Here is a 17,156-nt window from a genome sequence, read left to right as displayed (position 1 = left end):
AGATTTATGCCATAAAAAAGAAAAAAAATACATATATTGTATATTTTCAGATATAATCAAAGCTAGGTTAATGTATGTCGTTTCTGTGGCGTTTGTTTGTAGACATGATGCAATATCATTCACTATTGAGGCTTAAGCATATTTGCCCACCTGGTCGAACCCACATTTAAAGTCGCTCGGGCCATTTGAGCTGGTTTTCATTGACCGTTAGTTATTATTGGCTGAACAGCAGATTTGTGCTGGTCTGCTTAAAGATGAACACAGAAGGTAAGCCTTGTAAAGATGGATGTAATTTGTCAATTAAGTTATGGGAAAAAAATGAAAAAATTAGGAAGAAGAGCAAAATATGTTTTTAACCGATGTTTTCTGGAAATATCCTAGCAATTATGTACTTAAAAGTGGAAACAGTAAGAAAAATGCAGAATATAAGCTGATGTTTAAAAAGCATCCTTCTTGATAACAGTGCCATGGTAGCTTATTTTCTGCCTAGTCTTGCCTGAGGAGCTAGTATGACCAGGAAGATTCCTCATATCTTACCTCATGGCTATAAAAAACAAAAACAAACAAACAAACAAACAAAAATGAATTCCTAGGTGAAGTTTTCACAATTTTCTTGCATGAAATTCTACTAGGAATGCATTGCAGAGTGGCTAAAAATTTTTACCAGTTTGTCCATCTTGTGTTTTTTTTCTTATAGTCCTTGGCTATTTTTGGATCAGATGACTCCTTTGGGATGTCTTAGTAATAGATCATACTTAGCTGCTGATATATTTACTATTGATCCCTTTGTCACTGCTAATTAGGTCTTGTGGTTATTGTGGTTGAGCTAAAAGTATGCATGATAATGGTATGCTTGTTTTGTGGTTAACTAATAGGTCTAACGGAATGATTAAATTGTAGTTGAAATAGTCTTAACTGAAAGATGAGTTTCTGTATAAATGTGCCTCCCAATTTATCATCAGGGGTAAAAGTTTAACCGTTCAGGTAAATTATCTAAGTAAGGGCTCTTTCCCAATGAAAGCATCGGTCTGTGTAGATTGATCCAGCTCTGCAGGGTCTCTTCCTGAATGCAATCAGATTGAGAGAGTAACACACTTACTCTGGTTTTCAAGGTATGATCACCAGCTTTTATGTATTCTTCTCAACACCAGGAGGAGGCGCGTTAAACTGTAAATTTGATTGCATTCAGAAACAGTTCCCCTGAGCTCCATAACTCAAAAGCATCGCGAATTGCGACCGAGCGCAAGCGTCTCTATTCCATAACTCGTGATTTACTCATCCCATATAGACCCTAATATTGCCTCGATTTAGAAGGTGATTTGCAGTTCGCTATGCTTTTGAGTTACGGAGCTCTAGAGGTTGATTGATCTACATAGTGTGATACACCCCATTTCCATAGATTAGATCGACCTACTTTAGATCGACCTAACTCCCAGGGGGTTCACGCTAAATAGCTGTCAGCCGGGCGGACACGAAAGTAAATTACCCCCTTACTGCTTGTAGTAGGCGGGACGGACATTTAAGTCGGATTATCTGAAAGTAATCTAGTGAGACTCCCCGCGGGGATAGATCGATCTAAAATCTATGGGAATAGAGCCATAGTTACATTGGGAATGAGCCCTAAAACTGGGCCAGATCTAAAAGTGATGTCTCCCCAAATTGAATTATGTTTTCGGTGTTGACTTTGTATGTGCATGAATGACTCTTTTGAGTGTCCCTGTTATGAGTTTGTCATTTTAAAAATTCTGACGTTATCTTACCATCATATTTCTAAAAAATTAATGAGTCAATAAAGGAGAGCTTAATTGTAATTTTAGTTATTTAGTAGTGGGTTGCTTTTATAATAGCAGTAACAGATGAGGGTATGGGCTATTTTCATTTCTTGTAACTGAAATTTCATTGAAAAATGTTATCAAATATTGATTGTTCATAGGAAATTATTACATGATGTTTTTTTAGCATTTATTTTTGTCCTTTCTTAAAAGTAACTTCATCTCTTTTTAGTCGGCCATTTTGCAAACATCTGCAGCACTAGCCTGGGTGACAGCCAAAGCCTCGGAGGTAAGTTTTATTTTGATTTTTGATTAAATTGCGACAAAAGTGATAGATATTTGTCATTCTAATTTGCAACCATTGTACTGCCCATTTTGCTTGAAATATTCTTCACATTATTTGCTTTACAATGTTAAATTATTTATTTTCATCAAGCTGTTGTGACAATGTTCTGAAGATAAAAAGAGATCTTTTGATGTACAACTTCTATTATTCCGTTAACAGATAAAGCATTTACAAAGATGTTTTACCTAGATAATGGCCTTTTCTGGAAAATTCGAGACGTGTTGCATGACTTTTTTAAATAGTCATAATTGTAACCAAAACATTAGAATTTAATGAAAGTCAGCACTTATGGCAAATGAAAAATGGGCAAAAGCCGATGAGTCATTTTTAATAGAATAGAAGTATTGTTGATGAGATGCTATATCACATTGAGTAAATATTGGTCCAGGGACAATCGCCTGTTATCAGAATAATTGGGTTTGAAGAGGCTTTAGTATAGGTAGTGCCAAACATGCAAAAGAGGTGTGAAATGAAAATTGCGGCTCTGAACAAACATCCTACTCCAGAATATAGGGGAAGGAAGTAAAGGCATCTCGAAATTAAAGTGCACACTATTGATTCTCCTGCTGCTTTTTCACAGGAATGAACACATTTAAATGCAGGTATTTTTATTTTATATTTCGGCTTAAGTACAAGGGTGATTTTGAGAATTTTCGACAAAAGTGTTGTGTTTGATGAACTGATGCAACGAAAAATTACTTTGCAGAGTCTACTTTTTAAATATAATTCAAATAATTATCAATACCGATTATATAGAAGCATCAGATATGAAATAATATCTATAGTGTTAATTCTATATTAAAGTAAGATAAAGACGAAATATGATATTCAGCAACAACTGTGGAAAAACAAATAAGTTTGCAATATTATATGCAGTAGTGATTTATCCATAAATTGGCCCATTCCTTTATTATGGTAGAGGGTGGGGTTGGGGAGGGGTACTTGTATTAGATATATAGATTTAACACTGCTATACTAGGAATTTTCTTTCGCAATGCCATAAGCAATGTTTCAAAGTGCTATAATTCCTGCAATTTAACAGAGCATTTAAGTTAAATCAAAAGAATAGTGGTGGGCTTAAAAGTAGGAATTCCCCTAATGCACCACTTACATTATAAGAGGTATGAATATTTGTGTTTATCTTGCTTCGTGTTGGCAATGACGCAAGAGCAATTCATCGATCCCATTAGGTGACTTCGTAGCTTTCATGCGAGGCAACTCCCGTGCATTAGCACTCATAAGACCCTTGCTGCCCTGTGCGTTGCCAGTGCTGGCATTGTAACGGTCCTTTGTCCCTTTGTCCAATGTCCATCAATATTTGCTAGGAAAGCAAAACTAACTGTGGTTCGTGTTTTCCCAAGCGGTGGTCATGTTTAACGTGACGACGCCACGCCATGTGCTAGAAAGATACTTTTGGTCGTGTATGTTCTTTGTCAATATAAGATATGGAAGTGGAGAACAAAAAGTGAGGAAGGCAGTGGTGGTGTTGTGTTGATTCTTACCTCTGTGTGATGCGGAATGGGTCATTGTATCAGAAAGATCTGGTTTAAGTAGCCACAGTTTTGCTTTTACCCAGTATCCGTGGGTAAAGTCTGGGATGCATGAGTAAATACACAAAGTAGCAACTTTGTTGCCGTGTCCTGGATGAGGTATTTGAATGGTATTCCTTATTTCTTGCCTAATTTTAGTGACTTGGCCAAACTTATACAGGACTCTTTCCTACGAAAAAGAACAATCTTATATTAAATGTAATTCTTAATAAAAGTGGAACCAACACTGATGTTTACAAAAATAAGAAAAATAACATGTTTTATAATTTATAAAAGACATGTTTGGAAGGGGGTGGAAATTTATTTAAGATAAAGGCTTTACACTTAAGTGGGTGACAGCAGTTTAACAGGGATGTTTTGGCTCAATTAAACCCTTTCATTTGTGTATCAGTTTTTGGAGATGCAAAGGCTTTATATAATGGCATACTTTCCTTTCATGGCTAATGGACTTGTTGGTGTTGTTACGCACCTGTAGTAAGTTTCCCCAGATTGTTGTTACATTTAAATGCCATTTAATAAATTTGTTGTTACAAGACAAAAGTTTGGTACATAAAGGCATGTACACATTGGTCCCCTTCAAACTAATTAACTAAAGGTTAATGATATTATGGAAATTCAAACTTATCCTAATAACATGGTTTATCAAAAATATTACAAACAGTTGGACCAAGTTTGGACATACAAAATTTTGTAATCAGCATGTCCACTGCCATTGACGAAAGGCATGTGCTTATTTTTGGCTGGTGTGACATGATCTTGCCATTTTCAAGTTTGGATTCGTATACTATGATGATGCCCGTGGCAACAATAGTGTCTGCTTACTGGAAACAGTATTTGCCGTGGAAGTTATTTCTCCAAAATTATAGGATATTTTGTTTGTAGCCTGATCTTTTTGACATTACCAGTGGGAAAGTCACAACTTGGCCATTATGTAACCCTCCGCTACACAGTCATTGACGTCCTTGTGTTAGCTCTTACTCAGAAGAGAGCAACATTCAATAAATGCTAAGCCCTCGGCAAAACACACTGACAGAGATAAGCTCTTAGTTTATTCCGAGGATTGACCATGTTGTACACTTCATTGATAATGTATGTACATTGTTACACAACCGGCATCCTGTAGCATTATACAATGTGTATACAGAGTTGCAGTTTGTGTGTACATTGTTGCATAATGTTGCAGATGGCCTGCCATTAGGGCATTCCATTTTCCCCTTAAGAAGTGACTATTATGCTGCTATTTGGATCTGGAGTTATATGCCCATTAAAAGCTTGAAATTATCAGCATAGGATCAAGATCAAAGTGAGATATACATATAGGCAAGCATGCGGTCAAGATTTTCTGTGCTTCCGCCCCCCCCTCCCCCCCAAACCCCCACAGCACAGCATTTTCAGCCTTGACTATTGTGGGCATATTTTTGGGCTAGTTTCTAGTTGAGTTGAGTTTAATCAAGTTACTATCCATCCCAGCAGGTGGTTTGATTACGATTAGCTCACCATAGGCAGTAAAATCTTACCACTTTGTTGTCCCTTCCTCTACAAATTGTCATTAGGGTAAACAATGTGTCATTTGATTGGATCCCTGTTGTATATAAATTTAATTGGTCTGCTTGTTCAGATGGATTGCGTTGAGTTGGATGGGGCCAACCTGAGTAGAAATATGGCTTTTTAATCACTCCATATGTCAATACCCACAACTCTAACTGTTGATTATTTGGTTGTAGGTAAGATTACATCTGGTTCAGAAATGTCAGATTTTAAGGTGGATATGTTATTAGAAGCAGATGACCTCGCTACACGGGTGACTGTGCCATGGTGAAAAAAGTGAATTCTTTGCTCATTCCGATGAAAGAAAATAGTAACATTCTTTCAGTTCATTCAACTAATCCTAATAAAGGAATACATTGTAAGCTGAGCTTGATCACGTTTGCATGGTCTCCTTTGTGTTAAGCCCGACTTGTTGTTGATTAAGATGTTTGAGAGAGAAAACGGTTTACAAGTTACGTTGACATTTTGAGCTGTTGGAAGTGGCTCTTTGCATGGTACCAGAGTTAATTTATAAAATTTGCAAAAGTTGACAATTTTTTTTCCCGAAGACTGGAGGAACTGGCTCTGTGTATTCTGTTCATAAGTTAAGGTAATATCGACTTCCTATTGCCTAGGATTATAGCCAAATAGAAAGCTGAAATTGGAGCTGTGTATCTAAGGCAGATCAGGCATTTATTTATATAGACATATATAAATGTTTATTTAAGCTGTGGATCACCATTTCAGGCAGAATACATTTTGCCATGTGCGGGTGCCAGAATTTAGTCAAGCATTTTGTTCATAAAAAATTGACACTGTCGACTATTTATTTTACAGCTCAATGCTCCGACTTTGAAAGCAGCGTCACAAGTTCTAGAGGCAGTTACCAAGGCGACGGGTAGAATCCTTAACAACAGCCTCCCTTTAGCTCCCGACCTCTTGACCCTTGGGACCCGAAGTGCATCCCATGTTCTGGAAGGCGTGTCCCTGCGCCTGGCCGGAGGAGGTTTGGACGATAGTGACCGGGAGGACCTGAGAAGAGTAGTGACCACAGTGGAAGAGGCTGTGGATGATTTGCTAAAGGTCAGTTTTTGAATTTTGAGACATTTGTGTAGTAACGGTCAAACCCAAGAGGTAATTTGACAGTATTTTAAAAGATTTGTATTTGAGATTATTTTTGTAGTGTTTTTTTTTATATTTGTAAGTTCAGACATGTTGATTTTGTTTTTGAAACGATGAAGAGACACAAAGAAGCAACAACTATTGGTTGAGAACCAAGATGTCGTAATTTTTTTTTAAAATGTAGGAAGTGAGAGAGAAAAAACTAATTTGATAAAATGTGACTGTCAAATTGCTTTTTGTAAAATATTGTTCAAAATACTTTTGAGTGACCCTTAGACTTCGTGTTTGAAATATCTGTTGGTGTACAAGTTGTACTACTTTGCACAAATATTTAATATTTAAACCTCCCCTTCCGGTATTGTGTGTCTGATCCCAGTTTCTTTACAACCATGCATTCTTTTCACTTATTTATTTCTCAAATCCTCTAAATACCTTTTTGAAATTCTTCTCACTTAAAGACGATGAACCCTTTCATACAATTGCTTTATTAACCTGTGATTTGAATTCCCTACCAGTGCATTGATATTTATTATTTATGAACACTAATGTGTTTAATCACCTCGTTAGGTACAGAGTTGCACTTCTTTTGTGGGAGACTTAATCCTTCGAGTGCAGACGTAATAGGGTGAAAGAGGGATCCAAGGTTGGCATCTGCCATGTTTTGCTTTTATATGAGCTGGTTAAGTTTAGCAGAAGATGCGGGTATATATCTCCAGGGGGAAAGTACTGTGTGAACAGGTATTGAGTTTAAACGCCCCTTAATCTAGTCTGGGCTGTCAAACTGAGGACATGCCCTGCCCTTTATAATATAATCTCGTAGTTCACACAATAAAACTACTCGCATAGTTTCAGGTCGCAGTTTATTTTTTTGCTATTTTAACACTACGGCGGCATGCACAGTAGTAAGGTTAGGAATGTTATTCCTTCTCTTGCCGAAAGAATGAACCCGGCGAAGAACTTCAGAAAGTCCTACAAAAGCTTTTGATCATAGCATTTTTTTCCATGCCCTCTGTGGCACGCACAGAGCATGCACTCTACGGCGCACCACACTCTTTCAGGGTCAGAGGATTTTCCCATTGCGAAATGGGGGTAAATAAGTTTCTTTTAGGTGTGTTTGTTTTAAAATTAGTTTACGCACAGTTTGTATTTGTTTTCCACCATGATTCTTTTGAAGCATTGTTGGGGCCTTTGTGGGTTGCCAATTAATGGGTTTGTTCCTGGTTTCAACAAGAAATGAAGAAGTATAGTTGAGGTTTATAATGTATGTTTATTTGAGAACGTGTCCTACAAACAACGCCCTTTGTATGAGAATAGCGTGATGGCAAGGATATCTAGCTCCGCCCTGTCAGAGTGATTTCACAGATTAGAGCCCTTTCATAATTGATTACAGTCCAGTTCTAAAGATCGGCTGAATACACGGAAAATCCTGATCATAACAGTCTTGAAAGCTGATAATGATTTTTGATGAATGCTAGTCAATACCTTGTAGAGCAAGAAAACATTTTTCTGCAGTACTTTTAAAAAGACTTAAAAGATGGATTTTGGTTTTAGAGTTCAATTAAAGAAGCTTTGATTCAAAAAAGAATAAAAGAGTCTGACCACTCCCTCCCCCTTTCAAAATGTATGTAAACCATAAAGACAAAATTCTGTTCATTTTACGAACTTCATATAAACAGCTTGTCAGTTGTGGTGTTCCTTGAAGAAGACCCACACACATTCAAAAACCATATTAATCAAAAAAGAAAATCATAGTCTATTTAGTGATCTCAGTATCAAGGTCATCCCTTTTTTCCTATTTGTAAAAAGGCACAAAAGACATTCTCCATTCAATGATCTAACATAAAAGCCCAAACCCACTTGTGATATATTTTTGCAGAGAAGGAAAAGTGACGCCCATTTATTGAACTAGGACACTGCGCTTTGAAAAGTTCAGCAGTCCTCTTTTCTCACTGCTGAGGTGGCTGTATCTCTTTCGGTTGAGCAGAGTTAAAAGCCCTCTTGTTTACACCGACCCTAACCTCCACCATAGAAAGCGAGGCCCCACAGTTCAGCCAGTTTGAATTTTATGAGGCATTAAACACAAAAGATGGCCGACTATTGTAATAAGGATGCGGGCTCTCTCGCCATCTCTCCTCATCTGCTGGAGATGGCAGTTTAGAGCTGGTCAAGTTTGAAAAGTTGGGTAAAACATGTTCAGGGGCACCACTTTCAACAATGAATGAAACATAGCTGCATGGATATCATTGATGGATCAGTTCTGTAGTATATTTACATAAAAGCATTCAGGACATGTTACAGGTCTTTGGACCATGTACTAGATATAGATACCAACCAAGAAAGTCAATCGGTCATGAACGGTCACGTACACAATATATAAAGGGCATTGGAACAATGAAACGCTTTCTTTGTTGAAAAGGGATGTGATAGCTCAGGAGTCGGGAGAGGAGTTTTGTTACAGTTCCCTTATTAAGTATTCTAAAACAGCACCCGTTGGTAGTCATAGGAAGTCTGATGTTCAATGATTGATAAGAAGGTCGAACCACCTATGAACTTTGGTGTATTCACGTGTTGTTCCTACTTCCGCGATGGTGAAAAAAGAAAATTGCGGAGAAAAACTGGGTTGGGTACACCTTATTTCCGACTAGCTTGAACTACTTTCCTAAGGTTTTTGATTGTGGCAATGTTCGTAAGTTCTTTTCCAAAAGCGCCAAGGGGGTAAAATTTTTTTTAAATGGTTACAGTGCTAAAGATGGACATAAGCTTGGTAACCTGAATCTCTCAGTGGATTATGGGATAGTTTTATGCCACAGTAGAGTGGAGATGGAGAAAAGTTGAGCCACAGATAAGACAGCAAGGTACAAAGTGGTACTACTGCTTTATATACTTAACTGGTGTTATTCTAAGCAACTGATACCATAATGGAGAGAGGGAAAGAAGCTGCGTTCGCCATTAGGTTTTGATTATCTCGACTTACTGCTGACCTTCAAACACTTGAGTTTAATTTTGGACCCGTACACTATGCTGTAGTCATGACTCGAAGACGCATGGTGCTTTATATGATGCGAAAGAAGTTTTTGGTACATCTGTCAAGGTATTGTATACAGTTGCAATGGCAATGCATGCACATGTTATCTTAACATTTCTTCTTTTTTTTTCCATAAAGTACCAAAGGAACAGTAGAGTGTACCTGCAATTTCAGCACTAAGTTGCCAAAAGGCAGATTGGGAAATCCCATGGTTTCAAAGGGGGTTTCAGACCGTGTCTCATGATCTCCTTTCCTTGAGTTTTTAACCGCCATTTTTTTAAGTTATAAACTCAAGGTTATCCCTGTTAAGCTAGAGTTTGAAAGTTTCAACCAGGGAACAAGCTAACTATGTCCTGTGTCTTATCTGGCAAATTGTGGACCAGTTCTTGTGGCAATTTTTCAGCTTCCACTTGCACCACAGAAAAATAGATGTCAACCAATTTACTCTAACTTGTAACAGTTAAAAATGTTGTTTTGTTTCATGTTGCCAGTTTTATCAAATTTGATTTGTAAGTTTTTTTATTGAGAATGGAAATCTGTGTGCCTGCAAGTGCCATGATGCATGGTGTCCTAAGTTTAATCATGCCCTTGATTCTCATATCGGGACCTGCCTTTAACCAGATGCATACATACATTCCTCTTCCATTCTTCTCTTTCTCTCTCTCTCTTCAGAGATCCTCATTAAGTAGATATTGACATAGTCTATTGTAAGATAAGCTGGCAGAATATCCAGAGCTCAGTTTAACAAGATGGAATAATCTATCTCAATAGTAGGCCTTTAAAAACAACAAGGTGTTTGCGAATGAATGAAAGGTTTTGGAGAGCAGTAAGGGAAAATCAATATAGTATTTAATGATACACAAAGAACAAATAAGTATCTGTGGAATTGTGTTTTTCAGGGCAAAATTGCCAAAGCAGGTGTAAGTCGATTATGTATCAAGGCACGGTTGGACTTGTGATATGGCAGATCTATATTGTATTCAGAAATGTGTATCTTCAGTTTTGCATTGTGTTTTTCGGTAACTAATATACTTTAGCTTGTCAAACATCATTGGAATGCAAGTTACCAGTTTTCCCTATTCAATATAGTATAGTATCAGCATCGTTTATTGATTCGTGAGACTATGTCAATTTTTTCCCACACAACAGCTGCGGTAGAGCCTAAACAAACACGTTTTTAATTCGGCTGGATTTTTTTCTTCTGCCCGCTGGAGGGAGGGGACGACAGAATCGAGCTCTGTATTAGTTTAAGAATATTAGGAATACAGTTGTTCAAACATCATTGTAGCCAATGGGAGGCGGTGAATTGTGTTGCTGCAGTATGTAAACAAGGAGTGATTAAGGCGATGATTGGAGACAAACTTGAAGGTTGTGGAAAACAAGGGAGGCTGTATGGAGTACCCCGGGAGAGAGGAGTTACAATAATACGAGCCAGATCCAGAAACGAGTTGGTGGGAAAAAGGAAACGAGACACATATTAAGGTACTGGTGACTGTATTAATACTGGTTGCTCTTTTATATGGATGGGGTTATAATAGGATCAAGGGCCCCGAGAGTTCATTCTGGTCCGATTTGGAGGAGAAGGAGAAGAAAAGGATACCGCGTTGGTGCCCCGTCTGTCCTTTGTATGCATTGTAAGTAGTAATAGAGGTCAGACCTATATGAAAAAGTGTAGTAGTTAAAGGGTTGTGAAGGCTACGCATTTTGCACAAAGAGTTCTTCTTTTGAGATATCAATTTTCCTCGCTTTTATCTGTAATTCAGTTGTTGATGAAATGATAATGGGTCTATGTATTTTGAGAAGTGCAATTTGTGCAAATGTGAACATTTGTAAGGTCATTTACACATATGTTGTATGTAAAAGAAGGGGCTAATGGTAAAGGAAATCCACCAATTTCAAATTAGAAAAGGATGTTGGGTTTGTTTTTTTATCGGCCTTGTACAGAATTTTAAAACTAAATGAAAGGAAAACAGTTTTCACATGTTTGTGAGTGACAATATCTTCTCTTCATGTAGCTCAAATATATATATATGAAACCCTGAAAAAAATTTTTTTCTAAGAAATCTATTTTCCAAACACTATGCAGAATATGATTTTTGCTATAATTTACTCAGAAAGGAAGCCTTCAAAGTTCCTTATCCTGGTCTTTGCCTAGATACAGCAATATTTTAATGGATCTGTAGCTGAAGTGTTGTTTTACAAGCATTCATTGTTTTCTAGATAACCAGTTTGTAATCTGGAAAATGATTGCCAGCAGAAAGATCTGGAAAAGGGGTGTTGTCAGGGTTTTCATTAAAAATATCAAATATAAAAAAGTATTATCTAAGAAGTGAATATTTGTTCAATGTTAAGGCAAGCTAACAGTGAAAAAGAACAAATTAACCAGCAACCTTTCTGGAGAAACTCATTCCCCCAGCTAGCTATGAAGAAGAAACTGTGAAATGTGTTCATACATTCTGGTCACTGCACAGCAATTTTTGAAGTGATTTTCCATTAACCTGTCCACTCCAGTGATCTTCAATTGCTACTGACCATTCACATCACTGGTTCAAGGATTCGATAGTGGTCATCGGAGATGAAAGTAATGGCCACAGTGCCTATAAACAGTGGGATATGACAGCCTGCAGTTAACGCACAGGGAATATGATCTATTAACAGTGCAAAGCATCCTTAATGTATAGCATCGATTTCTCTCTAGAGTGGTTATACAATTAAGAGTGCCGTATGATATTGTTTAGAGGACACGATTTTCATTAATAAATTGTGACAGAACTGATGTGTTCTTTGTCAATAATTCCGGCCCACATGCACAAGTAATTGCAATGCTATGTTCTATAAAGAAGGGCATGTTTTTCATTTAATTGAATCAGGCCTGATTTGTCCACCCATTTATTCTTAAACGGCTAGTCCCATGAGAGAGGTTTCGTATTGTGCGGAGAAATGCAATTACAAGATGGCAGGACAGATGACAGGACCAATGTCAATGTTGCAGTTTAAAACAGTTCCTCCCCACAAAAATTGGGTTGTTATGAAAAGGCAGCGATACCATTTTCAACACTTCCATTTGCAACAGTTTTTGTACTGCTAAAATGTGTTGTTTAGAAAACTAGTGTTTATGAACATTTTTGCCCGGGTAACTTTGTTTTTCTTAATGACAGGAACTATGCTGACATTAGTTAACATGACAAACTTTCAGTGCTGTCAGCAAGTCAGCATTGTGTGGGCTTCAGAATTCATAGAATGGACAATACTTGTTTCAGGTGTTATGGACCCCCCCCCCCCCCCCCCCCCCCCATTCATGCAGACGTATTCACTCTAATACTGAGTTAATAAGGGTTGAGGTAATACACTTTTCAGAATTCTCTATGTCATTGTGTTCCAGGGTATTAACATTGTTACCATAATTATTATCATCATAACTGTGACTGATGTTGTTGTTGTTGTTATCAATAATATCATTTATGTATGCTGTCAATCAAGCTTAGAAAAATAATGTACAAATTGAGTTAGTCTGTTTTTGAAATTACTCAGAAAGTTGATGGAAACAATGGTAGGAGAAATACCCATGTTTTGAAGTAATCACTAAAAGAAAATCTAATATAGCAACTGGTCATTTTGAAGGCGAAAGGCAATTAACTCCTGTTGGCACAGGTTATGCAATGTGCAGTCTATATTTTATTGCCCTTATTGTCATTTACCTCTTACCACTGTTACAGAACGCCTGACCTAATTTTATTTCACAATTTTATGTAAGACCTTCACCAGTGTTAAATCACTTTTATATAGCAAGTGGCCATGGGGTCGATTTGTTAAATACTTCAGCAACTGCCAGTTGGGTAGCAATATGGTGGTTACGTAACACCATCTCAGTATAGTAGCTTATTAAGGGCGTTTTGTGCCAGTAGTGGACCTCGGAGACTTCAAGCAGTGGCGCTAATGCTCCGATTATTGTTCTCCGAGATTAGGACACCTGGTTCAGTTTGCCATTTGGACTAGTGGTGGTTGCGCTTTGTTTTCTGCAAAGATTGTGCTTTGTTTTATGTGTGGTTCAATTGGAGGCTAAAGTCAGAACAATAAGTCATGACATGTTCCATATTTGTATATATGTATTTCATTATCATGCACCAAGTTTCTTTCTTTCTTTTCCATCTTTCATGCAATTGTTTTCCAGAAGATGCAGCCAGAAGGGCTTTCCGTAAATTACATAAGATGTTTTTCTGAATCTGTGTTTCATCCATATGCTTTGGATGAAATGATTTCCCTGGATATTAGCTTTTCAATACCTGTCATACATTGTCTTCTCTATACTTCAATAGGTGATTCCTAGAAGTGATGACATATAGAATCGGGACTTGTTTTGTTTCTCGTACGACTCATCAAACCTCAGGCTTTGTCTTTTGTATGGGTCTCCAAGGATCATCTTTGTTACTCTGATGGTTCAATGAACGCTTATAGTGGCATGTATTGGATAAGCCTCTTGTGGGGCTTTAGGGCATTAGCTTTGTTTTCTGCACGGCTTTGCAAACTTAGCGCTCAGATTTGATCAAGCAATCTTGAAAGTTGTTCAGGCAGGGTTTTGTTTGTCTCTGGGATTTTCCTGACCATTGTGAAAAGACAGCAAGGAATACGTAATTCCTGTTCTGAAGTGTGTTTTCACCCAAATGTACAAATAATACAATTGTGGGTTATGTTTTTTCCTTTACAGGTTGTGTTTGCACTTTACAAGTGGTTTTCTCATTCAGCCCATTAAAAGTGGTGTTGGTATCAGTTATACGATGAACTTTACTAAGGACAAAGCATGTGGTCCCCTTGTAGATTAAATTGTGAAAACATTGATGTCAAGTGCATATTAGACTCCATTTCATGGTACCCTGTACTATAGATGTTTAAATGGTGAATTTGGAAGAGAGATATCTTTGAACAAAAGCAAATGTCATATTTAAAATGATATCATCCAAGGTCAAATTTCTTAGAAGATTGCCCTTGCTTAATTTCATAATTTTTGCACTGTTGCAAGATAAAATTGCCATTTCGTGAAGCATTCTATTTTCATTCAAGTTCCCTCACTTGCTTATTTAGGGAGCCATATCTTTGAATTAAGTCAGTCCTAGTTTTAATCTTAATCAGGAAAATTAAATGCGGACCGTTTATTGTGCCGGAAAGATCAGAAACCAGAGAGAGGAAAAAGGATGATGAGATTGTTTGATACAGAGGCCCTTGCTGTAGACACACCACAGAAAGATTTTCCTGCGAAAATAGAAGAATACCCTCTACCAGATATTATAGGGAAATTTTTAAAAAGCTAGATAATGAAATGACAGTCTATTTATCTGTAGACATATCTGTGAATATCTTGTGAAAAATCAGTCTGTCACCCTGGTAGAGGGAACGAGAACATGATGCAACAGTTACCGTTACACAAAAAGGAATACTGTTAAGATATTGTCCGAAATTGGGTTATGCAAGTGAATGGGGGTGGGGGAGACCACTGGTACCTTGAACAATACCCCTGTTTATTTTGCTTGTGTAATTAGATGTAATAAGTTAAGTAGCTTTTGCCGCCCCATTGTTCTCCAGCTTATGTCCGCCAGTAGTTGACTTGTAGCCTATTGGCTCGGGGGTCATATTTATTCATGTTGGGCTCCTTGCTCAGTGCCTAGGTTACAGGGAGTTTATACATATGGGGACAAAGCATTTGGAATGGCGTTAATTGTACACGTTGTTTCCCCGGCCAAGACGACTGGAGCCATGCGTGTTTGCTTAGATGAAATTACCTTTCCGTACCATTACCTGTCAATAATGAGCGATTTGTGAGCGGTTGTAGAGCAAATAATAATGTTGTTTCGCCTGTATTGATTATCGTTTGGGGCCAACAGATTTTGTGGCAGGGTGGACAGGCCCAATTCATTTACAGTATCGTTTTTGTTATTGCCTTGCAAATTTGATCGGAACAGGATCGATGGTCGGATTATGGCACATATGGTGGTCCGCATTTAGTTAGGAGTCAGCAGTGCTGGTTGCGGTGGTCAAAATCGAACGCCGTTTTATGTTGTTGTGGCTGAGAAACTGGGTCTGGACTCCCTCCCCCAGGTGGTTCCATGAAAGGATTAACAATGTAACTGCTGTAGAAATGAAAAAAAGGTATGCATACAATGGTATGGATTTGGTGCTGTGTTACTAGAAGTAAATGGAGGATGTTTGAGAGGGATAGTTGGAATACATGGTTTTTTTTTTTTACCCTGGCAGGAAGAAGTCCTTTTGAATGATTTCGTCAACTGCAGAATGGCCAGAAATGGGGTCATGGGCTTGTTTCAGTTTCGAACAATGTGTGCCCACTTCTTTGAAGATTGACGTCTGGCCATTCATGTCTTTTCAAATAGTTATTCAAGAATATGAGGTCTTTATCATGATTGATGATTTCAAATTGTGATTTGAAAATGGCAAAGGGAATTTAATTGGAAAATTTGTACCAAGGAGTAATTATTGTTGCTATTCAGATATTGTGGGAACAAAAATTATGTATTTAAATTTTTTTTCCCTACGAGAAGGAAATTGAAGATATTGGGTGCAGTTGAGGGGGGGGGGGGACAAGGTTGGTCAATGATGTAAAATCTTATGAGATTATATATATATATTATTATTATTGGCTAGTGGAGGGTGCCTATGACCACCATTGATTTTGCGAAAAACAAAATGTGGCTCTTGTTACAACTTTCAAGAAACATTTGGATACAAAAGCTCACAGTTTTTGCTTTTAACCGTTAATGCAGTTATTTGAATCTACACCAAAGATTACAACCAACCACTGAGTCGAAAAACAGGACACTTTCCTATCAAAACAAAATTGCTCACATTTATAATTGGATCGCCTTGTAATTTCCATAGCAACCGGAACAAGTTAGCAGGGAGGTATTTCCTCATTAGAAAGTCTGCTATAACAGAGAAACAACAGCTATGTAAGACTGGGGTTATAAATACACCATATTGAACAGATTATTTCGAGGTTTTGCCTGTGGAGGGGTGTTTGTGATTTGAGAAGTTTGGAGGAAGACGGAAGCACTGTCAGGTTTGTCTTTTGCTTTTGCCCCTTTCATTTTGTTTTTTGATTGATAAGTTGTAGTCACTTGTGGTGATTGTTACCCACCTCATGGTTGCTTATTATTGAGATTCACATTAACTGGTTTTTAAGGTGTGTTTCGTTTAAGATTTTCATCAAAGGAGCTTCTAACAAATAGTAAAATTTTACATAACAGGTTAATTTTCTAATTACCACGAACCATCAGTCTTGGTCTATATCCATATCATTGTAAGCAAACAGCACATTTTTCTCACCTTTGGATACAAAGTTGAAATGCCTTGCTTGAATTGTTAATTCGAAAAGAAATTCTTCTGCCAGAGTTGGGTTTGAAATTTTCCTTGACACTGGCTAGCATTGTATTATTTCCGAATGGCAGCATTCTTTTATATTTCGGTCGGTCATATCTGGTCATAGAGGGTCAGCAGCATGATTCATCAATCAGCTTTGTTCCCCTTGGTATCAAAAAACAGTTTCACTTCTGAAAGCTATAATTTAATCTTGGTGTGTGTGCGTCTAATAAAAGTATAGCTTAACAAATCAGAAGGGATGTAGCTTTAAATGAAAAGGAATAGCCTCAAATGAAATGGTACTTGAGTTAAAAACTCTCCCCACAGGTTACTGTACTGTAAAACGTAAGCTATATACATGTGCCTGTCCATTGATCTGTTTTCGAAGCTGGGTCCCAGATTGAATTATTCCATGGCCAAATCATATTAAGGGTTGATTATTGCCCAAA

The 17,156-nt window shown here is 37.5% G+C and overlaps 1 protein-coding gene and 1 long non-coding RNA gene across 2 annotated transcripts in view; both read left to right on the top strand.

Annotated features, from left to right (window-relative positions):
* The window catches only part of LOC106163191 (polycystin-1-like protein 1), a 128,799-nt gene that overhangs the window by 90,085 nt on the left and 21,558 nt on the right, over positions 1-17,156 (top strand). Inside the window, exons 32-33 of the mRNA XM_087013793.1 lie at positions 2,005-2,061; positions 6,033-6,278. Coding sequence (XP_086869919.1) covers positions 2,005-2,061; positions 6,033-6,278 — 303 coding nt within the window. The remainder of the gene's footprint in view (positions 1-2,004; positions 2,062-6,032; positions 6,279-17,156) is intronic.
* LOC147761750 (uncharacterized) lies at positions 10,806-12,118 on the top strand. The gene is made up of 2 exons (XR_015334748.1): positions 10,806-10,976; positions 11,563-12,118. It is a non-coding gene; the product is annotated as an uncharacterized LOC147761750 (long non-coding RNA).

The sequence above is a fragment of the Lingula anatina genome, chromosome 5, assembly GCF_051362555.1.
Source record: "Lingula anatina isolate TDL-2025a chromosome 5, LinAna3.0, whole genome shotgun sequence".
NCBI classification, from domain to species: domain Eukaryota; kingdom Metazoa; phylum Brachiopoda; class Lingulata; order Lingulida; family Lingulidae; genus Lingula; species Lingula anatina.
This window is presented reverse-complemented; position numbering and strand designations above follow the sequence as displayed.